This window comes from Halichoeres trimaculatus, unplaced genomic scaffold (assembly GCF_033239565.1).
Source record: "Halichoeres trimaculatus isolate MK-OKI-2021-1 unplaced genomic scaffold, fHalTri1.1 fHalTri1_scaffold_4, whole genome shotgun sequence".
Taxonomy (NCBI): domain Eukaryota; kingdom Metazoa; phylum Chordata; class Actinopteri; order Labriformes; family Labridae; genus Halichoeres; species Halichoeres trimaculatus.
In genome coordinates this window covers 40,116,528-40,142,537 of record NW_027437182.1, presented here as the reverse complement: position 1 = coordinate 40,142,537, position 26,010 = coordinate 40,116,528, and the positions used below count along the sequence as shown (strand labels likewise).

Here is a 26,010-nt window from a genome sequence, read left to right as displayed (position 1 = left end):
TCAAAAAGCCAGTAAGGCTCACAGTAACAGCAGTCTAATTTGGGGGAATAGCACATCCAGCTGCCGGGAAGCTTCATCCTAACTTTAGTGGTAGAGGTGGAATAACTTTCTGAAAAACACCTATTGTCGTTATCAGTGGGAAGTGGACCTTTGGGTTTGCTTGGGCCCATCCTAAGGATGTATCTCTTAATGCCAGTGTCCTGGATATTGTCAGCAAAGTTGGCCCTATCAGTAGGAAGATCCGTCGGAGAAGGCTCTTCATCTTCAGCGGTCTGCGACTGAGTGTCACCTGTGACAAGAGGAAGTGACCTGCTGCTCTCGTTTTCAGTGACCGGCACGGGTGAGGAGGGCTGCTGGTCCAGCGCTATATCGAGCATAATATCACCACTTTACAGCCGAGAGGAAAAGAGGGGAATATGAGCTTGGCTGCTGGGCTACTACAGTTGAAGAGAATTAACAGTTAACAACTTACTAAGACATGATTCATACTGTAGTGGTTGTTGGAATTGCTACCTGTAAACCTGCCTCCCTGACTGTGCTGTGGGTATTGGCGGCCCTGAAGCGCTGCCAACGCCAGATTCCTCACCAGGACAGAAAAAAAACTGTCCAGTTTTGTCAGTTTTGCATTGCTCTGCTGTCATTGATCTTTTTCCTTACGCTTGGTAGCTCCTCTTTTGTGTTTATATAAACCGCTGCCACTTATGTTTCCTGTCAATGGCACGATTCTTCACTTAGCTGAGAGCTGACTCTGTTGCTAGAAGACAGTTGATGATGCTGGTGGACAGTTGATGACGATATTACCCAAAATAGAGTGTGAGAAAATACCCCGAGAAATCTGTCAATTCTCCCTTCCTAAAGTATTTGTGAGAGTGCAAATGAAGCCAGTTATGCAGCAAACATTTTATTCAACATTTTACACACAACTACATGACAAACCCTGACTCATCCTGACTGCCACAACCTATAAGGCCCACACACTGAACACTCATACTGACAGAACTTAAGTCATCGTCATCCTGGTCACCTGACCACTGACCGCACGGGCTGCCGGAGACTTTGGTCGCCCTCCCAGCCCCCCCTGAAGCTCCGCCCCTGAAGGAAACACAAGCATAGCTCCTATAGATGAGGAATCTCAACAATTTCATTTTTCAGGAAGTATGAATAATTTTGAGGGCGACTGTACATCATCCTAACCTAGCGTGGCCAGGTGTCCCTCTTTGTGCGGGACTGTGAGCACTTTCATCACTTTTCCCATGTCCTGCAAACTGAGAGGATGTCCCGCGTTATCTCATGCTCTCTGAAGTGCTGCGGTCTCTTTTCTAAAAGCATGATTTTCATCCAATATCTGAAAGAGGGCTACCACCATTGTCTGTGTCCGCCATCAATCAGTACAAACGTACATGTGGCGAGTTCATCGCCACGTCTGCCTTATGTCCTTATGCCTTGTGCCCAATGACACAAAAAACAAAGGTAAAGCCTTAGGCACCAAATTGCAGATTTTGGTGGAAAAACATGAAGTTCCTCTGAGGAAAAAGGAGCTGGGAACATGTTTGTTTACGGCTGAAACCAGTGCAGGGAGATTTATTGTGTTTGAGAACTTGATTTAGTATTTCTCCACTGCGGATGGAGGTGAGTACACCATGAAGCAACACACGTTATGATGTAAAACCTACAGAAGTGGCTCTCACAGAAAGTTACGATGTCGTCACTCGTGCCTTTTAATTTTATTGTGCACATAGTCGACCTTTAGGAGCTGAGAACATGCACTAAATGCAAAAAATAGCCGATACTTTAAATGTATACAATCATGATATTTCACAAGCTCTGAGAAACTTGTGGTTGCTTTTTGAACTTTTAGAAGTAGAATTTTTCATCGTTTTTATGGGTATCATTCTCTGTAACAAATGCATTTCCTTGTCTCTTGAATGAAAACAAATTCCATAGAAGGAAGAAAAAGACAAAAAACAAATGTACATATTGTTTTCAACCAATCCAATTCATGTTATTAATACTTGTAAGAAATATTGATGTTTCAGGGTTAGATGGACATTATTTCCAAATGTAGTCTTTGTTTCAGCATTGTAGTAACATGTTCCACATTGTCCCACACTGTCCTGCACTGACCCGCACAAACACACTCCCTGTCCCACATGTGGCTTGTAAGCACCTGGTCACCCTATCCCAAGCCTCACCTGCAGATACTCTTTTACCGTATTTTCTGCACTATAAGGTGCACCTAAAAGCCTTCAATTTTCTCAAAAGCCAACAGTGCGCCTTATATATGGATTAATATTTATTAATCATGGCTACCTTAGTCAGTGGGCGTCACCGAAGTAACAGTGGTAAGAACTGGTAAAAAGGAATTCTGCTAAGTGCTAACGTTAGCTCACAGGCTAGCCTGGGCTTCTTCTCTTGTTTATTGTCAGAGCAATACAGCGCCCGCCAAAGGTCTGGCATGTGAACTGATCTCTGGAAACGGCTTTTGTGGACGGCAGAAACGGCTTCGTCTTTACAGCACACTTTTTTTTAAAATGGCACAGAAAATAGTTGGATAGGAAAATGTGCGGCTCCGTGTGGATGTAGCCTGAGTTTGACTGACTTATCTGACTGTTTTGTTGACATTCCCTTTGGCGCAGCTCCATCTAGTGGATGCATAATGCAACCCCAGCCACTACTGTAGCTTCTACCCTCCAACAAGGGACTGAACAGCAAAGTCCATCATATTAAAGGTGACCCAGCAAAATTCAGGATGATGCACCTGCACCTGCACCGTCCTCCTATGGCAAGCTTAGGCTCCGGTCTCCTGCATGACTCTCCTGACTGTCTCCCTTTCCACCCTGGCTTCTTCTCTCCTAACACTTCTCCATTAACTGTTCGACATCAATCTCCTGATCCTTTCGGTTTTCAGTCCAGAGGTTTTGTTTTCCCCTCCTGAGCCCTTCTTGCCATCCAAATTTTACAAACGTCTTTCTGTTGGAATCGGGGGAGTTCCACAGAGCCTTGACATTGGTTTGAGAGGTACTACTCCTGTCTGTCATCCAGAAGAAACTTTATGTGTCTTCTTTTCAAGTTCAACTTGCATATGAGCCTTCAGGTACTTCTGACCATCAGAATGAATTTGGGGTAGCAAAGGAAGTACTAATGTCAGAAACAAACACTTCTATGTGGAATGAAATGCACACAAATCTCATTTATACCTGAGCAAAGATTATTCACATTTACATGAATGATGTAATAAATCATGAAATACTTCATCCTGAATCTTGCAGGGTCTCCTGTACCAAGTAAACTACAGACCCCATCTGCTTCTACAGAGAAAAATGTTGCTTTAGTCCTATTTCAAAAATCTGTTTTTGAATGTGTATTTGTGGCATCATTGTAAATAAGAAGAAATTTCAGAGGTGAAATGTGTGAAAATGGATTCTGTTCCTTTCCTTGTGTTTCAGATAGTCATACTCAGTGGGCTGGATAAAGCACAGGAGTCCGAAAAGTTGGATTTTTCTGCAGTGGATCAAAGACTTGTTGTGTCTGAGAAGAGGAAAACCTCTCAGCAAACATCCAGACCCCTGGTGCTTCACCCTGACCAGCACGGAGATGCTCAGATGCTCAGATCATCTTGAACTAAGCTGTGTCTGCCTGGGTCCTGCTCTTTGTGCCTGTTTTACCTGAAGAAGATGTCTTTGGGTTGGCGGCTGGAGCTGGGATGAACCAGTTGCTCCTTCAGGTGCTCCAGGGAGCAGTTGTAAACATAAACCGGACACTTGAGCTGGCTGCAGTCGCTGGCGCTCTGCTGAGGCGGCCGGCTGAAGCTGATGTGGAGATCTGTCTTCTGAGGCTCAGAGAAGTGGACTCCTTCTCTTTCTGCAGGATCTGGGACAGTTAGAAAGCACAGCAGGAGTAAGGAGACACATGAACTCCATGGGACTGAGACGCTGAGCATGTGCATTAGAGAGACCTGTCCCTGAGTTCCCGTTCTCCGTCTCAGACTCTCTGCCGCCCCACACGTCATTCTCTAAGGTCAGAGAGTCGGCGTTCCCAGTCTGAGTCTCAGAGTGTGGCGAGAGCACCGGGGACCTCAGGGTGAAGTGTCCACTACTGGAGCTCCTGCGTAGTTTACCAGGCAGACTGAAACCAGACTCGGACCTCTCTAGACCACTAGTGGATCCAGACAGGGAGTCTGTCTGAGATCTGTTGCTGGGTGTCAAAGTGTCGTCCTCCTGCGTGCTCAAGTTACTCTGAGGCTCTGTCTCCAGTCCTGACGCCATCAGCATCAAAACATCTGTAAAACAGACACGTTCCCCACCCGTCACATGTTGTCACTGACCCTAAGTATACCAAAGCATCCATGTGTGAGAGAGCAACGACTGGAGGGAACCTGTGAAGGAGGCAGGGAGGAAGGTGAGGAGGACTTGCTGGGAGCTGATGTACTTGGCGTAGCACCTCCACTGAGGGGTTGAATTGTCCCTTTGCCCCAGAGAGGGCTCTTCATCCACAAGGTCAGCATTGCTGAAACTCTGCGAGGAAAAGGAGAGGCAGACAGTGTGATTGTAGAGCTGTGTGATCTAGAGACAGATCACATACAGATGCATTAGGGTGACAGCGCCACCTGTTTGAAACAGTTGATGTTTATTCCTGTAAACACCTTCAAACACGCTTCAAATCAACCACATTACTGAGGATGATAAATATATCAAAGACACAGCCTAACCTTCTGGTTAGAAACAGAACTGCAACGTCCTCTGTGTTTAAAATTACCCATGAACACTTGCTGTTGGGGCCTGATCTTATCTACATTCATGGCTTTTTACTGAAGCAGATAATGCTGCACACGCTGTGGCTGTGTCATGACCATAGCCCGTAGTAAAACTAATGGATGTCATCCTGCGATAGCTTGAAGTGAGGTCTCCATAAAAACTGCTCCCCTTGGTGGCTGGCTGCAGTACAGGTTTAAAAATCCAGCTTTCCAGTCATTCCAGATGGGCTGTGGTCAAACTTTAAAAAATGAATACTCCTGGTAGAAATGTTTCTCACGTTTGTTGGGCTGATTTGAAGATATCATTTGGCTGCCTTGTGTTCGGGTCCTCTTCTCTCGGAAGAATGTTGTTTTCATTAGTTATACGAGGTTGGAAACGAGGCTTTACATCATGTTCTTCTGTAGTTTTTTGGGGGGGATTGTAAAATGTGTTAGGGGGCAGAGCCAAGAAGAGATAAGACTCTCGAAAGGAAAAAAAAACAAAACTTTTTTTTCATTACCTTATTATCATAAATATATATTTTAATTGTCCAATGGTAAATGGGGGAGCCACTCTGTCCACTGTATATTCAGTCTATGTCAACACCCCACAGGCTCACATGGAGCAGGGCTGACGTATCACGGCTATGGATTACCTGCAGAGTGCTGGTTGACCCCATCACCTCTTTGCTGCTGCAGGTGGTGTGGAAAGACATCATGGTGTCCTGCCTTTCTGTAGACTTCACACACTCCTCTGAAACACGAGAGAAGAAATAATGAGGTGTTGGCACTGAGTGGTTTGGTCAGGTATGGATAGGACTGAACATTGAAGGATGACTCCCCGTAGCTCTGTAACGTGTGTGCACTGTACCTTTAATTACAGGTAAGGAGAAGGGAGCCACCTGGCCATCCCGTTCCCGCTCTAAAATGTGGAGCATGAAGGCAGCGTGGTCGCTCTCTGCCAAGGGGATCTCTCTGTCGCTCAGGTCATGCTCCATGCTACTGTGGAAGAGGCTCAGCAGGACTTCATTGGGAAGACAGGCGGAGCTGTGCACCTGCTCCTCAGTTCCCCCTGATTCAGACCAAAAGGTGGAGACCCACATCATCACGTGATTTTCAGAAATGAAGGGATCAGATCCAGCAGCTCACAACAAGGGACAGGGGAACACATCATACTTACCAAACAGAGAGAAAATATGGATGTGAAGGTAAACAGGGTTTTCAACCTGATGCATACACACCTGTGCTGAAGCTGAGGAAGAAGAGCTCCACCTGCTGGCACTTTGGGAGCAGCTGAATGAGGTCAAACTGAAAAGGAACCATGTGGATGCTCTCCACCGATCCCAGAGCTTCCCCTGTGGACACAAAACAACCATTTTATCATTTAGTTCAGCAACACCTCTGGGTTTAACATCAGGACTGAGCTGTAATCCATCCCTGGGCTTTAAGAGCGTTACTGACACCATCAGAGTTCACTCTTTAACCCCTGAAAAGACAAATGTATGCTTCAAATGGAACAGTATGCTTCAAATGGAACAGTATGCTTCAAATGGAACAGTGCTAAAGGGACAGAGAAAAGGGAAAACATGTACCAGACCTGCTACTCTGAAAACCAAGACCTGATATGGGCTGGAAAAAAGGTGGAACATTAAACTTAAAGTGGGTCACAGTCCGAGCCATGAAGTGTGATGGGGACAGGCAGGGTGACCGTGACAATCAGAAACTTTCTGTCCACTCTGATGTTAGAATCGTCAGTTCTGTCTTTGTTTATCTTTTGTTTTCCCTCCAATGGGACTCCATGTTGGCTCTCAGACACATCATGATACTGACGTTAGAGTCTGTTTTATATCATTTATTTACATGGGACCAGATTAATTTACAGCGCGCCTAAGGTTCTATGACAACACCACGCTGGCTGATGAAGTTCAGCAGAGAGAAGAGAGATCTGGGTTTTTCTCTACTGAAAATGATTCCTGTGATTAATGTTGTAGTGATGGTGGACACTGGAGCCTAGCTGTCAGACAGAAAAAGGACAGAAGAGCAGAAGAAAGAGAAACAGGAGAGAGATAGAGCACAGGCTAAAGGCTAACACACGAGCTAAAGGCTAAAAGGGCTAATCTGTTAGTGCTAATGTTGACTCCAACCCACAGTCAGCAGTTATTCTGCAGTGGTCTGTTCAAACTTGAGAGTCTATCAATAAAATGAAGAGCCAGGTTACGTTAGCTCTGCTTGGTGAGGTTGGAGTTGGTAGATGAGCTCTGGTAGGACAGAACCAGGATTCACTAACTTTACACGTTACAGACACGTGTCAGAGCGCCGGGCTGCCAGCTGAGCTAAATATAGACAGCTGCTAAACAACATACAAACTGACAAAGTTAGCTTGTTGTCACCAAAGACTGTATAAAACAAGGACGTAGCCCCCGTAACATCACCCGTCTGTTCCTGAAACCATGAAATGAAGCCAATGCGGACACAGCCACATTTGTTAGACGCTGGCTGTGAGTTTCCTGTGGAACAGCTACAGGGCGCCGACAATCACGTGACCTGAGCTGTGCCTCTGATTAAACAATCAATCATCAATTCTAATAACTTCTAAACCGCAGAGTTAGAAAAAATCCACCTCCTGTAGAGTGTGTGCTGATAGAGAAATCAGCATTTCAGACCCAAGCTGTTTTTGAACCAGGCTGTAAATATGTTTTTAATGCTGTTAACGTCTGTTTTTATGGCTGAGTGTGTACCTGACTTTGGGTCTTTCTGCAGCCAGCCCCAAGAGGGGCTGGATGAACAGCAACGTTTAGCACTTTAGCATAGGCTTCAATTTATTCCGGACCGAATGACGGCCCTTGGTTGTCACATTTCAAACACATATATATATACATAATATATTATTTTTTTTAATTCATTTATCTATCTCAAACTTTAAAAAACAGAAAACAAAAGGAAATAAAGAAATAAACATGTGAGTGCAAACACATGCACAGCAACCATCATCAAAGAGTTTAGTGCTGACAGGCACGTCTGTTTTCTGAAACCAGGACTGTCCAAACTTTTCAAAGAGGGACAGATTTGAGTTGATTAAAATGACCAAGGTCCAGCAGCTCTGACAGACTGATCATATAAAAGTAAAGAGGTAGGAAGTAAAGGAGAGTTCGCCCCATACAGGACAACAGCAAAGCTAAAGCCACAATCATCCAAAAATAACCAACAACCAGCAGCTCTGACATATTTATTAACCCTGACAGTATCATCTGAATGCTCTGTTAACGCTTTCTTTTAGTGATTTCTGTAAAATAGAATAGAATAGAATAGAACAGGATAGAATAGAATAGAATAGAATAGAATAGAATAGAATAGAATAGAATAGAATAGAATAGAATACTCTTTATTGATCCCCTTGGGGGAATTGTTGTTTTTTTTTGTCACAGCAGCTCACAAAAAAAGTGCAGTAATGCAATAACAATAAAAATAGAATAATGATAATAGAATATAAAATTAAAAATTTGAAGAAATATAAAGAATATAAGAAGTACAGAAAAGTAGAAAAAATATAACTATTTTTATAGGAGTGAGGTATATATACAAGATTGGTACTGGAGAATGAAAATGAAAAGCACTTGACAATGAGAATTTACAGTGAGTACTGGAATGCAGTGCAAAAAGGCCTGTGTGTAATAAAGGCTTGATGTCATTATGGTGTTATTTCAGGTGTGTGTTATACAGTCTTATTGCAGAAGGGAGGAATGACCTGAAGTAGCGCTCCGTCTTGCAGGGTGGGAGTCTAAGGCCCTCCTCACACGAGGACGGCCCCGTATCGTCTTGGTGTCGGCATCAAAACATGTATCGCTGTTTACACATCCTATTGTGCATAGGCGTGTGCATTTACATGACAACACAAAACTGTCATAGGGTTGCCCGTCTGGTTCAGCTCCGAGGCGGATTCCACCTCAACAAGTGCTCATGCACGCGTAACATGCTGCGTCTCTGCATGAGCACTTGTTGTTGCCGTAGCTGGTGTTGTTCATGCTCTCTGAGAAAATGTTGATATAATAGTCAAAGCAATATTTGTAGCTGCTGGAACAATATTAGAATCAGTCCGCCTGTCGCTGTTGTTGGTGTTGTTGTGTGTGACAACGTGGGTGGGGGGCGGGGAGGAGAAGGGGTACTATGAGGTCACCGTCTTTTCCAGACTTATCTGTTTATACCAAGTACGGCATGAAGACGAATACACAGAAATCCACCTGCAGACCCGTTTTCAAAAAAGATGCAGAGTCATGGACAAATACGCGTCTCCGTGTGTCAATATCACCGGATCGATAGTTTATTTTACCGGACTCGTAGAAATTCGTACTCATGTAAAGCCCACCTGAGTCTGCTCCTGAAGGAGCTACTCAATTCCCCCACAGTCTCCTGTAGTGGGTGAGCGGGATTGTCCATGATGGATGCCAGCTTAGCCAGCACCCTCCTCTCACCCACCTCCTCTAGGGAGTCTAGGGAGCGGTCCAGGACAGAGCCAGCCCTCCTGACCAGTCTGTTAAGTCTCTTCCTGTCCCTCTCTGTGCTCCCTGCTCCCCAGCAGACCACTGCATAGAAAAGTGCTGAAGCTACCACAGAGTCATAAAAGGTTCTGAGCAGAGTCCTGCACACTCCAAAGGACCTCAGTCTCCTCAGCAGGTGGAGACCACTTTGGCCTTCTTGTACAGGATGTCTGTGTTGTGTGTCCAGTCCAGTTTATTGTTGAGGTGAACACCCAGGAATCTGTAGGACCCCACCATCTCAACGTGCAGACCCTGGATGCTCACAGGTGCAGTCTGGGGTGTCCTCCTCCTGTGGAAATCCACGACCATCTCCTTTGTCTTACTGGCGTTGAGCTGAAGGAGGTTCATGTCACACCAGTCGACAAAGTCAGTGATGACAGTCCTGTTTTCCCGCTTGTCCCCCTGAGATATGCATCCGATGATGGCTGTATCAGCAGAGAACTCCTGGAGGTGACAGCTCCCAGAGTTGTAGGGGAAGTCTGAGGTGTACAGGGTGAAGAGGAAGGGGGAGAGCACTGTCCCCTGTGGTGCTCCTGTGCTGCAGATCACCATGTCAGACACACAGTCCTGGAGCCTCACAAACTGCGGTCTGTTGATGAGGTAATCCACAGTCCATGCAGCCAGGTGACAGTCAACCCCCGCTCCTTCAAGCTTCCCCCTGATCAGTGAAGGCTGGATGGTGTTGAAAGCACTGGAGAAGTCCAAAAACATGACCCTCACAGTGCTGCCGGCGTTCTCCAGGTGAGACAGGGATCTCTGCAGGAGGTAGATGACAGCGTCGTCCACCCCCATGTTCCGTTGATATGCGAACTGCAGAGGATCCAGATGAGAGCTCACCATGGGGCGGAGGTTCCTCAGGACGATCCTCTCCAGGGTCTTCATCAGGTGAGAAGTGAGGGCCACAGGTCTGAAGTGGTTGGGCTCCCTGGGGTGCGCTGTCTTTTGGACAGGAATCACGCAGAAAGTCTTCCACAGTGTTGGGACCCTCTCCAGGCTCAGGCTCAGGTTGAAGATGTGCAGTAGCACCTGACAGAGCTGGTCTGCACAGTCCTTCAGGAGTCTGGAGCTGATGCCGTCAGGACCCGTGGCCTTCCTCGCCTTCATCTTCCTCAGTTCACTTCTCACCTGATCTGCCGTTATGGAGAGACCGGGGGCAGGGGTGGTGGTGGAGGATGTGAGGGGTGGGGGTAATGATGGGGGTGATGATGGGGCTGATGGAGAGCTGAGACGGTGTTAAGAAGAAGCAGACGGGTCGTTTCTAGGAAGAGTGGGGGAATGAGTGGGGGGAGGAGTGGGAGCAGAGTCAAATCTATTGAAAAACAAATTCAGCTCATTAGCCCACTCCTGATCTCCTGCCTCAGGTCCCCGCCCGTGGCCTCTGCTGTGACCTGAGATGGTTTTTAGGCCTCTCCAGACCTCCTTTGTGCTGTTCTGTTGCAAGAGGTTTTCCATCTTGGTCCTGTAGCTGGCCTTTCCTTCCCTGATCCGTCTCTTCAGCTCCTTCTGCACCCTCCTCAGCTCCTCTTTGTCCCCCGATCCAAAAACCCTCCTCTTCTCCTTCAGCAGGGCTTTAAGTTCAGGGGTCACCCAGGGTTTGCTGTTAGAGAAACACCGTACTGTCTTGGTGGGTACAGTGTTCTCTGTGCAGAATTTAATATATTCTGTGATGCAGTCTGTCATGGCGTGTCCTCACCGTGTGGGCCGCACAGAACATCCCAGTCTGTGGTCTCAAAGCAGTCCTGCAGCGCCCCAGTGGCCTCATCAGACCACTTCTTTACATACCTGATGGTGGGGGTTGTTTCTTCACCATAGGTATGTAAATGGGCTGCAGTCTCACCAGGCTGTGATCAGAGCGGCCCAGCGGGGGGAGGGGGGAGGAGGTGTATGCATCCGTGGTGTTTGCACACAGTAAGTCCAAAGTTTTATTGTCCCTGGTTGTACAGTCCACGTACTGGCTGAAGGTAGGGAGAGTGGAGGAGAGCGAAGTATGATTAAAGTCCCCAGAGATGATCAGGGACTGAGGGTGAGATGTTTGCAGCTTGGACACTTCACCATGGAGGAGCTCACAGGCTGCAGCAGCATCAGCCGAGGGGGGGGGATGTACACTGTGATTGCGATGACGTGCAAAAACTCCCTTGGCAGATAATATGGCCGCAAACTAACCGCCGGCATCTCAATGTCCTTAGTGCAGCGCTGTTCTTTAACGCTGATGTGTCCAGCATTACACCATCTCACACTCACACACATCTCCAGTCCCCCTCCCTTCTTCTTACCGCTCTCTCTCACACTCCGGTCCGCTCTGACGAGGTGAAATCCGTCCAGAGTTACGTGCGGGCTGGGGTGAGTTTGTTCAGCCATGACTCCGTGAACACTCATGGTACTCCCACTGCAGCTGAGTCAGCACTGAGAGCTCTTCCATCTTGTTAGGGAGAGACCTCACGTTTCCCATGATGATGGACGGGACGGCTGGCTTGTAGCGTCTCCTCTTCGTCCGATGCTTCACCCTGGCCCTGCATCCCCTCCTTCTCCTGCGGAGCTTTATGGGGATGCTCAGTCTCACCTAGTGAGGTGGCCCATCCTGGCGCAGCGCCAACAGCTGTTCACGGCGGTAAACAATGGGGCTGCTGAACGGGTTACCAGTAGCGGACTTAAAAACTCCAAAAATGAGTACCAAGATAAATAGCAGTGTCATGTAATGCACATCCATGACTGAGTTGTGCAAACACAACACAACTGCTAAAAAGAAAGAAAGTAATAAAAGCAAGGAATGACGTAAAAAGTAGAAAAAGCGAAAAGTTGTGAGGAGCTGCTGTGACTGGCTGCCACTCTCAGGGCGCTCAGTCACCGAAGGGCCAAATCAGTCCCTCAGTGCTCTAACCTCCTTGTTCCATCATCACAGACTGATGAAATCACAGCTCACCTGTCCCTCAGGTGTCTCTGATCCTAGATGATCAGTGGTCAGTTTTCTGCAGTGCTACCTGCTGCCTAAACATCAGCAAACTTAATGTCAGGATCAGGATCTGGTTTTGATCAGGATTGTTAGACTATTTTGAATTATTATCATAATTCTAAACTATTTTAATGCTCATTTTGTCTTTCCTGCTTCATTTCCTCACTTTGATCTGGTCTGGTGTCCTCTGATGTGTTTTTGAACTCTCTCATCTTCACATCCTGATCAATCCATTCATTTATAGGTGTCAGATGAAGAGTTGTTGAGTGCCTGCTGAATGTTCAGAGCTTTAGCTGTAGACCAGCAGGTTGTGGACAGTCCAGAGGGAGTTCAGTCAGACCGTACAGACAGACTTTGGTTTGTTTACTGACTCTAACAGATTTAAACTTTGGGTATTTTTGTGTTGCACTATGTTATAAAAATGTCAGAAATGTTAGAAATGCTAGGAAAAAAATCATGTTAGAAAAAGCCAGAAGTTTTTTTATTACCTCTCACATCTTTGAGTCCAGCTGGCAAAGAGCAGACCTGGTCCTTGTTCTGGCACAGCTGGATCAAATACTCAAAGGTCATCATGGTGGACATACAGGCCAGATCTCTGGGAAATATCTATAAAACAAAGACAAACAGTGAGACACAGAGAAACAGACACACACAGAGTTCTGTTCCCCTGTACCCAGAGCCTCGGCTCTGATGATCGGGGGGGGGGGGCTGTGGTGCTGCCTTCACACACCGCCTGAGGGATCTCCTGGTACGTGAAGCCCTTGAAGTGGAGATGCTGTTCCATGCAGTTCATCACCGTGCCGCTCTGCGGTTCAACCCAACACTCTGTCACAAGGTTGAGCTCCGTGTCCATGTCTACAGCCTCCACTTCAGTGTCATTGTCGTCGTCAGTGGAGAAGCTGGAATCCAACATGACATAAAACAGAAACCTGGTTAATACACCGCTGCTCTTTCATTACCTGAAAAGGAAATATGGTCAAATCAGAGCAGAGTTATTTTAAACACAACACAAGAAGTAAGACAGACCCTGACAACCCGATTTTGAAATTCTTTATAAGTGCTTGCTACAGTGACTCAAATAAGGTATGACTCCTAAACTTTATGAGGGACTCATGATAAAGACACCACAAAGCACAGTCCATGTTAAAGAGAAATGGGAGACAGAGGGTCGTCTATTGAAACCAAACGAAGCTTGGTTAGATGTTAGAAACTCCAGTAGAAGTGTACCAATCCCCATGTATGGCATGAATTTGGACGGGGGTGTTTGATACGTTTCTTTGTAGGAGTTGTGTTTCGCTCACGTACAATCAGGCTCGCCTCATGTCTTGGGAGACGAGCAGCACGGTGCGGAGAAATGTCGCTGTCACAATGAATCTTGTCATTGTTTTGATTGATCTTCTTTCTAAAAATATACCCACCTAGTGAGGGCAGAGTACAGATGGTCCTGAGCTTAAAGATGATGACGATGATGATAGCTTTGTTCGTCACTGACACGTTTCAGAGCAACAAATTTACATTCTTTTAATTTCAGGGGCCGTCTTGCTGAATACAGTGGGCACTGAGACAGGAAGACACACAGCAGGGAAGACCAACAAAAAAGCTGAACTTTAGGGCTTATTTTAGAACAAGGTCAGGTTAATTTTTGGTTCATACCTGTCTTTAGTTGATGTGGAGTGAGGTGGAAAGAGGATGTACTGAACAATGCAAGAGTGACTCTCTCTGTCGGTGTCCCCTGATACAGCCTGAGGATAAGAAGAACATTTTAAAGCAAAAACTAAAGACGGTGAAAAACAGATTTGTTCATCAAAATCATTCTTTTTACAGTATACAAGCACATGTTAAAAATAGGAAACCTCAGTGTATTGTGTTTGCATATATTTGATGCACTGTACCCTCATCGGCAGCTCTATCACCATGTTCACGATGCCGTCTCCACTGGCAGCGAAGTGAAAGCCCTCTGACAGACGGATCCTGTGGAGAAGATGGAACAGGCGATCTGTTCCTCGTGTTCCTCTGTGAGCTGAGGCATTGCTGTTAAAACTCCACAGTGTGAAAAGAGTGAACTTACTCAGAGAGCATGGACAGGATGTGAGCCACAGCCTGCATGGCCACCGTCAGCCCCTGGCTGCTCTGCACAGCCCACACCCAGCGCTGGTGCAGGAAGTAACGGGACAGAGAGGCCAGCGTGGAGGACGCTGTGCGGTTGGCTGCCATGCTGAGCGGGATGGCGTTGTTTGAGGGCGGAGGAACGTTCTCCATGTGGAAAATAAACGGAGTCCGAAGGTCCAGCGGTAGCTTCTCATACCTAGAAGGTGTGGGAGGCTCATTTCATCAAAGGTGTTCAGCTGGAAGCTTTTAAACTGGACAGACCGAACAGACTGAACATCAACAAGCGTTTGGTGTTGTCCAGAAATCACTGTGAGCCTCACTTTGCTCACTGGCCTCTGAGAGGGATAATTCAGCTCCAACACTGTGGAACAAACAAAGCATACAGACCGTTGGAGGAGCAGGTCCAGCCCTGGGACGTTTTGTACCAACCTTATCAGAAGCTTCTCCAGGGGCTTGTTGAGAACCACCACACATGGTCTGTCTGACAGCGTGGGCTTAGGGGCAGGGATAGAAGGAGATTTGGACGGTGACGGGTGGCCAACAACTTTCCTTTTGGTCTTTGGAGTTGCCTCCTTGTTTTGAACGCGATGAGGGAAGCGAAGTTTAAGGATCTGCTCACGCAACTCCTCCACAATCTGACAAAAAAGACAAATGTCATGTCAGGTTACCATGGAGACAAACAAGCAACCCATGATTAGATGCATGTCCTGATGAGGTTATGTTGCCCTTAACGATTCTGCTTATCAATGTGTTGCCCTATCAGTTCCTTTATTAACTCCTGTGAATTTCCTCTGTCCAAAAAGGAGTTCTGCAGGTTTTCTCTGTCAGCAAAATCAAATTGAGTTTTTAGTGAATAAATATGAAATTGGTCACTGAATCTGGATATCTCAGGTCATAAATTTTATAAAAAGTAAAAATTGCACGACACATGACGTAGATGTGTTGTTTTATCATATACTAACTGAAGTAAGCCAGTGTCTCAAAGTGGTTATAGCAATGCTTTGAGCTGTTTGGGACCTTGCTGTCATTATGCTGAAGTCAGCCTTGAGTCTGCCTTACCTTTACTTTTCTCTTCCTGTTTGGAAACATCTGCCCATTGGTATTTTGACATATAGGGCTCTAATTTCCTGGCGCAGCGCAGGGGGCGCAAGCCTGGCGCAGCCTGCGCAGTGCTAATTTCGTGCTGCGCACCACCATGCGCTGCCAATTTGACAATTTGGTAGACCGTCTGCGCAGAGGTGGGTTTGACGGCGCGCCAGGGGGAGTTGACGGCGCACCAGGGGGAGGTGTCAGCAGATTCATGTTGGCGCAGTGACAATTTCATGCCAAAAAAGTGCGCTGAAAGCTCGCCAGCTCCAACCTGGTCTATCCTCGGCTCAAGGCGGAGCGCACCCCACGCAGCTGTTATTTGGTGACAGGCGCACATGTGCGCACATGTCATCAAAGCCTCAGAGGCAGGTTTCCAGAGTGTCAGACATATTTTAATGCTGTAAACAATCACAGCAATCACTGTTTAATGTAACTGTCTGAACCAGCAAAGACATTTATATCTATGTTAATTTTCCAGTCACATCTGATGTCAGATTAAAGCCGTTTGTCATAATGGAAAGTTAACCTGACGGCAGCTGGAAGTTTGATGCACATCTTACAATTAAACAATAAACAGCCTTAACATCTGATACTGAGTATATATCTGGTTCTCTCATTTCATTTAATTCAAAGAAAAGAGGGAGAGAAAAGACGAAGAAAAAAACAAACAAAATAAATGTATTTCACTCGGGATTTACCCGTCATTTCCCATATTTCTCTGTTTTAGTCTTTATTTTTAACCTGATCTAAAAAGATGGAGTACATTATTGTAAGGAGGATGAGGCGGAGACACTGGGAGAGTATACAGTATATCACCAAAGGTTCTGCTATTTGGTGATGACAAACCAGGAGTGCAGGTGGATCAAAAGTATTCTGAATGGATAATCCAGCTGTGTAACTGTCTCTCATTTTGTACTCCTATTAATGACAAAGGAACAGATCAAATCCAGTCCTGGGAGATGGCCCACAAGGTGACGCGCTTCGTGTCCTCAGATGCGCCCCGCTATCTATTTTCCTGCTGCAGGGACAGCGGCTCTGACCGTCTCCACTACCAGCACTGTTTCCCCGGTGCAGGAGATGACTCAGACCAATCAGATGCTGCGCCTCGGCCGCAGGACATTTAAAGGTGAGGAGAGGCGCTCATTCGATTGGTGAAAACAGCGCTCGGCTGTGTTAAACTCACTCACGGCTTTTCTCCTCCCTCTCTCCCATTTGCGGGGAGGGAGGCGTGGACGCGCAGCTCTGCGCTCCTCTGCACCTTGACTGCGCCTCTCTTGGCACTGCAGGAAACTTGCAAAGTACGCCGGTCACGCCCTGTGCGCACGGCGAAGGCCGGCGCAGGCGCACAACATATGATCAACACGAGCACATCTCTCACAATCATTTTAAACAAAGCGGGGGTGTTAGAGGGCTGTGTCGGGCAAAAACGACTTAATATAAGTCCAAAAGTCTCTAAAGTTGTAGCAGTGCTCTCTGTGTCTCATTGTGCTGACTCTGATGAGATCACACTTCATGTAAACAGATGCTTCACGATGACGAAGGCGGGCTGTGCGCGTGTGTGATACCCGGCGCAAGACCTCTCATATTGGTGTAGTGTGACCTCTGGCCGTACTCTCCAGCTGGGGAACAGCGCTGCAGGGGGGCCATCGTGCTTAGGCACGCCACGGTCTGGATGGCCAGTGTGACCCCGCTCTAAGAGTAGAGGCAGAGGTATTTCTATAATCAACATCACCTTAATCTAAAACAGATAAAAAGACAGCTTCAATAACACACTTTCTACTTCGCAGTGGGAAATTAGTTTTGTTCCTGTAAAAAAAATCAACTTTTTGTCTTAGTTTGCGGGCCAGGGAATCAACATGAAATCTGAAGGTGAGTTTTTGCTCTACCCAAATAACAAGGTACTTATAGTCAGATACTCTGTCAATGCTGTGTGCTGTGAGGGGGTGATATGAAAACTACTGTCAGTGATGTTTGTGGCTCTGGAGAATAACATGGATTTAGTTTTACTTGGATTGAGACACTTAAGTCAAACAGAGCATGTTGTGGTTGATTGAAGTTTTGCCGAAGGGTCTGAACGACTGACTGGGCAGTATGGGCAAAACAGTAAAGAATTGTATCATCAGCACAAAGGTGGAAGTTACAATCTGTTATGGATGATGTGATGTTGTTTATATAGATAGCATAAAACAGCTGTAATTTGATCTGTTAGCTGACAGATCAACATAAATCAGAAAGCTCTACTTTAGGTTAGTTTTCATTTTAATTTTTCACGTCTGCTGTCATATAATATTGAAAATATTTCACAGAAACTGTGGGGACATTTACACAGCAGCGTTTCACCTGAAAACCCAAAGAACAATAAAAACAAATCTGCATTTACACAGAAACACAGAGGGACTCAAAACACTGTAGTTTGTATGCCATAGTGACGGCTGCTGGTCAGTCAGGGACGGGAAGCTCATTTTTTTCTACATCTACATCATACATTTTTGTTTATTAATATAAACCTAAATTCTACCCTCCGTTCTTTTTCAAGAAAATGATCTGTGACCCTGTCGTACCAACCAGGTGTTTTTGCAGAAGTGGGGCAACAGATGCAGATTTTGTTCAGAGGCAGTCAGCAGCACATGAAAAACATGGTTGTCCACCATTGTTACTGTAATTTTTTTTTACACAAGGCAATTCAAGTTGCCACAATGAAAGTGTAATCCCCAAAGCAGAGCGCGACATCAGCATTTGTACTGAAAACTCCGGCTTTTTGTCTTTACAGCAAGGCTGGTGGTGGCGTTTTAGAAAGTTTCACTCTAAAGGCTGTTTTTCGAAAGTATACATTTTCAGTCAACTAAGGCCACGTCCAGACGTAGTATCTGGGAAACCACAAATCATTTTGTACATTTTGTCCTGTCGTCCACACATAACAGCAATTTTACATCACTAAAAACTATGTTTTCTGAAAACTCTGGCCAAAGTGAAGATTTTGGACAACTCCGGTTTCATGTATATGCCAGGAAACTGAGCTTTTGGTGCTGCAACCTCACAGCTGAATGACGGAGGTTCATTCTGATTGGCTGGCATGGGCTTTATGTCTGAAAAACACTGCTTGTTATGGGTTTGACATGCCTCGAGTTGCACTTTAGTGATAGGAAAAATGGTTCTTTTCAGTGTACCCAATCATTAGAATCAGTTCAGTAAAAAGATTCGTTCACTGAATCGTTTGGTACCGATCCACAGTTCTGGCTTCGAATCAGAATTTATTAAGCTGAAACACGGCTGAACGTTTAGTTCTGCTTGGGATGGAAATGAGAACAGCCAATGAGCTAAGAATTTAGTGGGATATAACTACAGTTTGCAAACTGAAAGCTACTAAAGCAATCACATTTATTTACCCTGGCTGTTCTGTTCATGGGAAATGGTAAATGGACCAGTACTTCTAAAGCGCTTTTCTGTCTGTCAGACCACTCAAAGCACTTTACACTGCTAGTCTCATACGCACCACATACACACACTGAGGGCAGAGGATTTCCTATGGAAACCATAAGTTTTATCTAACACAATCACACCCATCCACACACCACTGACCAACAGTGGGAGCAATTTGGGGTTCAGTGTCTTGCTTAAGGACACTTCAGCACGTGACTGCAGGAGCTGGGCTTCCAACCGAATATCACTGACAGGAAAGGGAGAGGGATGGCAAGTTTGGCCAACTCTCAGGGTAGAGACAGTGACAGAAGACGGAAGAGAGGAGGGCGCAACTGAAGTTGAGAAGTGAACGAATCTTTTCAGAAAGTGATTTAGTTCAGTTCGTTCACCCAGGTAATTCATTCGTTTTGAATGAAATGTTCACCAACAACACATCACAGCTGCACTTATTAGCAGATTTACCCAGCTACGTGTGAACTAAAGTGTTTTCAAAAACCAATGAGGGGGGATATCCATTTCTGAAAACACCCAGCTTAGTGTGTCCAAAGCTTAAAACGCAGTTTCTGTGCAAAGGAGAGGCCAAAACACAACAATACTTTTGTGTTTGATCCTAAAACCGTTGTTGTGCACACCGCCCCGTGTCTGGTGTGTTCATCCTCACCTTGTTTCTGACATGTGCTGGCGTGCCGATCGGGAAACCCAAGCGCAGAACCATGCAGGGGGTCTTGGATATGAGACGAACCAAGTAGAAGGAGGTTGGCGGCTGGTCAGAGGAACTGTTGAGAAAGAATCCATCCAAACTTTTATTTTTCAACTAAATTATTCAGGAAAACAACAAGGAGTTACAGTGAGTCTTTGACTGTGATGGTTTCATCTTTGTTTGACAGATAAAGGAGTCAATCTTGATTAAAATTGTGTAAAAGATGAAGAAATCTGAAAGATATTAAAACATAATTATCAGATGTTTTAGTCACTACCAATGATCACTCACAGAAATCTATTTCAGTTTGGTCATCCTGAATGAATCATTAAAACAAACCATATGCAGTCCTTAACAGATTTATTAGGCCGCCATCAGTGTCAGGTGTTTGCCACCGCTCAATGGGATCAGTCCTGGATTCACACACTGAGGAGAAAATGACCTTGAGCACTGCGTACTTTTAAGCTTTGCAGAGACTATCTAACCTAGAAAAGGGAATCTGGATTACTGGAACTAATGAACCAGCCAAGTCAAAGTCCAGACTTCAGTCCTATTCAACAGATCGGGGACTTGTTGAACTAAGAAAAATTATGGCACAAAGTTTGTCTCTGGGAAGAGCTGGAAACCACGAAGACCTAACTAACAAAAGAGAGAACGTCTAAAAGTACAAAAAACAAGACCAGCAAGAATGCAAGCAGTTTTCAGGGCCCAAGGAGGTCCTACAAATCGACAAGTTCTGTTAATATCTGTTAATAAAAAATAGTGGTGGGGGATATTTATCGCAATCGATATTATCCAAAATATAGCATTAACGATGTGCAATTTTATATCCATTAGTATTACTGTTTGAAAAAAATAAACAGACAGTGCAGAGAAGGCAAAGGAGAGGTGCTTGAAAGTCCTCATTCGCTGAATGCCTGGACATGGTTAGGAGAGAGAGTTCCATCTTTACAGAGAAGGTGTTGAGAGATGTGGTGTTTTTCAGCTCTCTGTCCGCTAAACAGGTGTGTGTCTGTGTGTGTCAATGCATGCACGTCTTTGTGTCAGTGCTAATTCTGACAGCAAATTCTGATTTAGTCTTAGAAACACACAATATTTACTTTTGGTCATATTTTAGTCATTGTTGTCAATGTTTTACAGAGATGTATGAAGCACTTTCAAAATAAACAAGAAGTGTTGTTCTGAAATGCAGTGTCCATCCATAGAGGTCCTATTGGTAAGCAATTACTTTGACAGTGTTTTTTGTTCAATACCGTCAGAATATCGTTATCATAAAAGTTTAAAAAATAATTGAGATATATTCATTTTCCCTTACCGCCCACCCCTAGTAAGAAAAGATTATTTATTTGTTCCATTTTGTTATTTGCCTAATATACAGTATAGAACAACTTGATGACAGCCCTCAATCCACCAGCTCACCTGAATATAAGTTTGACATAAGAGTAACCCTCCACAAGCACGAAGCTGCTCCAGTCCCTCAGGAGAGACGTCAGGGCGGAGTGGGAGATGCGGCACTGGATGGTGCTGTAGCGGCCGTTGTTTCCAGCTGTGTGCAGATGTTTGGGGATTGGCCTGAAGGGAAAGAGAAGTGAATAAACAAAGCTAAATGGGCACCAACTGGGCAAGCAGAATCACTCGAAACAACGTCTCTTCTCGACTTCTGATGGAGACCACTGTCTTTTAGTAGTGTGGCTGATTTGTCTTGTTACAGTTTTTACTGTAGAGTTGTAACTTGGTATTTCTCACATGTCGTGTTCAAGGATGATGGTAATACGATGCATGTGCAGCCATCTCTGCCAGAAGTTAGCGTCCATGGAGAGGATGGGCTTCCAGTAGGAAGCAAACTGGGCCTGAGCCGAGTCTTTGGATCCGCTGTGCTGCAACGACAGGACCTAAAAACCAAAAGATTTTTAACATGTGCACATACAGATAAAGAGAAAAATAATTAAAGCTTGTACATAAAAAAGAAAAGATTATTGACACATCCATATACAAATTTAAAATAAAGGCAGAGCAGGCTCAAGGTTTCTGGGTTCAGCTCTATGAGACATCATTGCCTTTACTATTGGATTTTTTTAATGTTAATGACCCTTCATAAAAATCCAATAGTAAAGGCAATGATGGCTTTGTCCTGTCTACTGCATTTTGCCAGATGCCTGAGCTGTGAGGGGTGAATTTAACAAAAAAACACAGATCGAGCAGGACACGAAGCTGTGCACGGGAACCACCAAAAATGCCAAGTGACACTCAAAATAAAACAAACCGTGTCCAGACCAGATCGTACTTAACTTGACCATGACAATGAATCCATATAATGAACATTGCCGAGCCAGGGAGCAACAGGTTTGAGGTTTTAAAGCCCAACATAAAGTAATGGATCGAGAAGTGCAGAAGGGCAAAAGCTCTCTTGATCTTGATTTTCCGTATGAATACGGACCGTGACAGTGAGGCCTCACAGTCCCTCTGACTTCATGGGTTCTAAGCAGGAGGCGTCAGAAGAGTTACCACTGTATAGATGAAACTGAGGTGCAGTGCAAACTCTGCTAGGTTAGGTTAGTAAATCACAACTCCACAACAACTACACTCAGCCATGTGAGAGCAGGGCATGCAGCAGAAAGTCGGTGCTGTCTGCAGATCAACAGTCAGTGACAAGCTCCATCACTCCAAGAAGTAAGTCTGGTGATTGAGGGGAGAACGGTCATTTTCAAATGGATACCAGCAGGTGTTAAACAGCGCTTTTGCCTGAAGTGCCCATCCCTCATTCACATGAAGACTTTTGTTGCATAAAGAGTTATACATTCTGTTTTGGTTTTTTTTATCAAATATCTTTTTTTCAAATTTAAATGCTTCACTTAAGTCTTTGTTTATAAGCTGGGTTGGACAAAACAAGTTACTGCTTTTCTCCAGCAGAGGGCGAAATGCTTTTCTTCAACTATCTACTAACGTGACATCAGATCCCCTGAGTAAATCCAAGAAACTGACACACATGTGATGAGCAGTTTTGGGAAATATGGCTCCAGATAAAGTCTGTAGACATCATCGTCATCATTCAACTCTTTCACATGGTCTAGTGGTAAAAAGAGAACCGAAAATTGGAAATATGTAGGAAATTTAAATTCAGATTGAATCAGCACCCCTAAAACCGAAAAAGAATCAAACCAAGAGAAAGCACATTGCTCTAGCGCCAGTGAGTAGTAATGTTGAGAAACAGGAGGCCAGCTCTGATCGGCCTCTGATGAGACCGGAGAGGATGGAGGACAGAGCAGGAGAGGGGGCGAGGCTGGGGAGTGACAGGAAAACAGGCCACAGGCTGGACATGAACCCAGGTGAGACCCAAACACCTTAAACACTGATTTCACATGGAGTAGCAAAGAGGAAGTGTGTAGAGTACCGGAGTCGTAGAGCCAGGGGGGATGTAGAACAGGGGTACCCCGTTTTTGGTGCTCTCTGGAATCATGTAGTTCTCGGGAACTGAATTAAACGACTGGAGGTGCACCAACATCTGATCCGTCTGATTGATACTGAGAGGACACAGAACGTGTTGTTAGGTCCTGATACATCCAGCTTTTCATTTACCATCATCCTGTGATGGCAGACCCTCAGGTCTTTGGCTCCTTTCATACCTTTGCAGTGTGTTCCAAAAGCGTCGAATGACTGAGGTGCGGTATGGGCTCGTGATCGGTTTCCTCTGGGTGCAGCTGATGTCATGCAGGATGTCATAGCTTCCCTCCATGGTCACTTCCACCCTGGTGGTTCTCTTAGCAGGATCCAAAGGCCAGGAGGCAGCTGCCAGGTACTCAATGTGCATGTTGTGTTTCCATAGCAACACCAGTTTCACCTCCAGCTGAGTCCCACCTGAAAACAGGACCGTACAAGCTCAACCACTCCATCAATGTGAAGGTGCCTCTCTTTGCTCCATGATTTTACCATTTATAAGGTGGAAATGAATGAAAAACACTTATATCTGAGATTATCTGAGATTATCTGAGATTATCTGAGATTATCTGAGATGACTGAGGGCTGCCAGTTCACCTTTAGTGAGGCTGATCTCTCTGATGGTGTAGCCTTCTCTCAGTCTCACAGACACCACGCTGATAAGATCAGCATGCACTTCCTTCTCGGTGTGTTTCTTCCTCCGCATCACCAGGGCAGGGTTACCGCTGGCTGACACCAAGTGCTCATTGAACAGCTTGTGCTGGGAAACTACAAAATATTAAAGATATCATTTACTACCAGGGCCTTTTTCATTGTATGAAGCATTGATAAAAACTAATAATGGCATCAGAACATTTAGAAACGTTGTAAAAATGTAGGGGCCGGTACATTATTGAAAGCTTTGGAAACCATGTAGGTAACCAAGATTTATTACTGTTGTTCATAATTTTTCTTTTTTTGAGTTTCAAATGGCTCTGATTGAATAAAATATGTTTGTTTTCTGCATACAACAAAACAAATTCCACATTTCAGATCAGCCTCTCAAGCAAAAGTGAATAAGACACCAACCTGTTTTATTTAGAGGTACAGAAGAACTGGCACATGGGTATTGTGTTGTAATAACATCATATATTTTAAATATTCCTCAGGGAGTGAAAGAGCCTAAGCCCCACTTACCACAGAAGTACTCTGAGTTCATGGACTCTGGGGTCTTGAGGAAGGAGTAGGTGAGGAAGGCCTTGTGGTAAGCATTCATTTCCTGGCTGTTAAGATCCATCTCTGGACAGCTAGGCAGGTACGAACCAAAGGTAGCTAATGAAATGAACTTCATCAGCTCCACGTTGGGGATGTAGCCAAAGCTGCAGTCATAGGAGTAAGCCCCGCCCACCTAGAGGGATCCAGATCCATCAGACTTCAGGGACTTCTCCTTTAGTAAAGTCAGTGTTTTACCTTTGGTTTAAAACAGACTTTAACTACAGGCAAAAGTGTTGGGACACCTCAGTCAGAGACGACACCCTCTGACCTCTCTCTCTGACCTCTCACTCTGACCTCTCACTCTGACCTCTCTCTCTGACCTTTCACTCTGACCTCTCATTCTGACCTCTCTCTCTGACCTCTCACCTCTCACTCTTACCTCTCACTCTTACCTCTCTCTCTGACCTCTCACTCTGACCTCTCACCTCTCACTCTGACCTCTCACCTCTCACTCTAACCTCTCACTCTGACCTCTCACTCTGACCTCTCACCTCTCACTCTGACCTCTCTCTCTGACCTCTCACTCTTACCTCTCTCTCTGACCTCTCACTCTGACCTCTCACTCTGACCTCTCACCTCTCACTCTGACCTCTCTCTCTGACCTCTCACTCTTACCTCTCTCTCTCTGACCTCTCACTCTGACCTCTCACTCTTACCTCTCTCTCTGACCTCTCACTCTGACCTCTCACTCTGACCTTTCTCTCTGACCTTTGACTCTGACCTCTCACTCTTACCTCTCTCTCTGACCTCTCACTCTGACCTCTCACTCTTACCTCTCACTCTGACCTCTCACTCTGACCTCTCACTCTTACCTCTCACTCTGACCTCTCACTCTGACCTCTCACTCTGACCTCTCACTCTTACCTCTCACTCTTACCTCTCACTCTGACCTCTCACTCTGACCTCTCACTCTTACCTCTCACTCTGACCTCTCACTCTGACCTCTCACTCTTACCTCTCACTCTGACCTCTCACTCTGACCTCTCACTCTTACCTCTCACTCTGACCTCTCTCTCTTACCTCTGACTATGACCTCTCACTCTTACCTCTCTCTCTGACCTTTCACTCTGACCTCTCACTCTTACCTCTCTCTCTGACCTCTCACTCTGACCTCTCACTCTGACCTCTCACTCTGACCTCTGACTATGACCTCTCACTCTTACCTCTCACTCTGACCTCTCTCTATGACTTCACTCTATGAACTCTCACTCGGACCTCTCATGCTGACCTATCACTCTTACCTCTCACTCTGACCTCTCTCTCTGACCTCTCACTCTTACCGTTCACTCTGACCTCTCACTCTGACCTCTGACTCTGTACTCTCACTCTAACCTCTCACTCTTACCTCTCACTCTTACCTCTCATGCTAACCTCTCAATCTGACCTCCCACTCTGACCTCTCACTCTTACCTCTCACTCTGACCTCTCACTCTTACCTCTCATGCTGACCTCTCACTCTGACCTCTCTCTCTGACCTCTCACTCTGACCTTTGACTCTGACCTATCACTCTGACCTCTCACTCTTACCTCTCACTCTGACCTCTCACTCTAACCTCTCACTCTGACCTCTCTTTCTGACCTCTCACTCTGACCTCTCACTCTTACCTCTCACTCTAACCGTTCACCTTAGCTCTCACTCTCACCTCTCACTCTGACCTCTCACTCTGACCTTTGACACTGACCTATCACTCTTACCTCTCACTCTGACCTCTCACTCTAACCTCTCACTCTTACCTCTCACTCTTACCTCTCACTCTGACCTCTCACTCTTACCTCTCACTCTTAC

At 45.5% G+C, this 26,010-nt stretch overlaps 1 protein-coding gene across 5 annotated transcripts in view; it reads right to left on the bottom strand.

Moving 5' to 3' along the window:
• Positions 1-26,010, bottom strand: part of szt2 (SZT2 subunit of KICSTOR complex) — a 151,421-nt gene that overhangs the window by 101,682 nt on the left and 23,729 nt on the right. For all 5 annotated transcript variants that reach the window (XM_074668165.1, XM_074668166.1, XM_074668169.1 and 2 more), the window contains 19 exons: positions 24,147-24,357; positions 23,568-23,738; positions 23,159-23,390; positions 22,927-23,056; positions 21,282-21,427; positions 20,955-21,107; positions 19,497-19,611; positions 14,756-14,961; positions 14,286-14,522; positions 14,110-14,188; positions 13,871-13,959; positions 12,948-13,116; positions 12,706-12,823; positions 5,974-6,087; positions 5,604-5,804; positions 5,389-5,486; positions 4,376-4,514; positions 3,956-4,279; positions 3,666-3,870 (listed from right to left, as the gene is read on the bottom strand). In XM_074668165.1, coding sequence (XP_074524266.1) covers positions 3,666-3,870; positions 3,956-4,279; positions 4,376-4,514; positions 5,389-5,486; positions 5,604-5,804; positions 5,974-6,087; positions 12,706-12,823; positions 12,948-13,116; positions 13,871-13,959; positions 14,110-14,188; positions 14,286-14,522; positions 14,756-14,961; positions 19,497-19,611; positions 20,955-21,107; positions 21,282-21,427; positions 22,927-23,056; positions 23,159-23,390; positions 23,568-23,738; positions 24,147-24,357 — 3,137 coding nt within the window. The remainder of the gene's footprint in view (positions 1-3,665; positions 3,871-3,955; positions 4,280-4,375; positions 4,515-5,388; positions 5,487-5,603; positions 5,805-5,973; positions 6,088-12,705; positions 12,824-12,947; positions 13,117-13,870; positions 13,960-14,109; positions 14,189-14,285; positions 14,523-14,755; positions 14,962-19,496; positions 19,612-20,954; positions 21,108-21,281; positions 21,428-22,926; positions 23,057-23,158; positions 23,391-23,567; positions 23,739-24,146; positions 24,358-26,010) is intronic.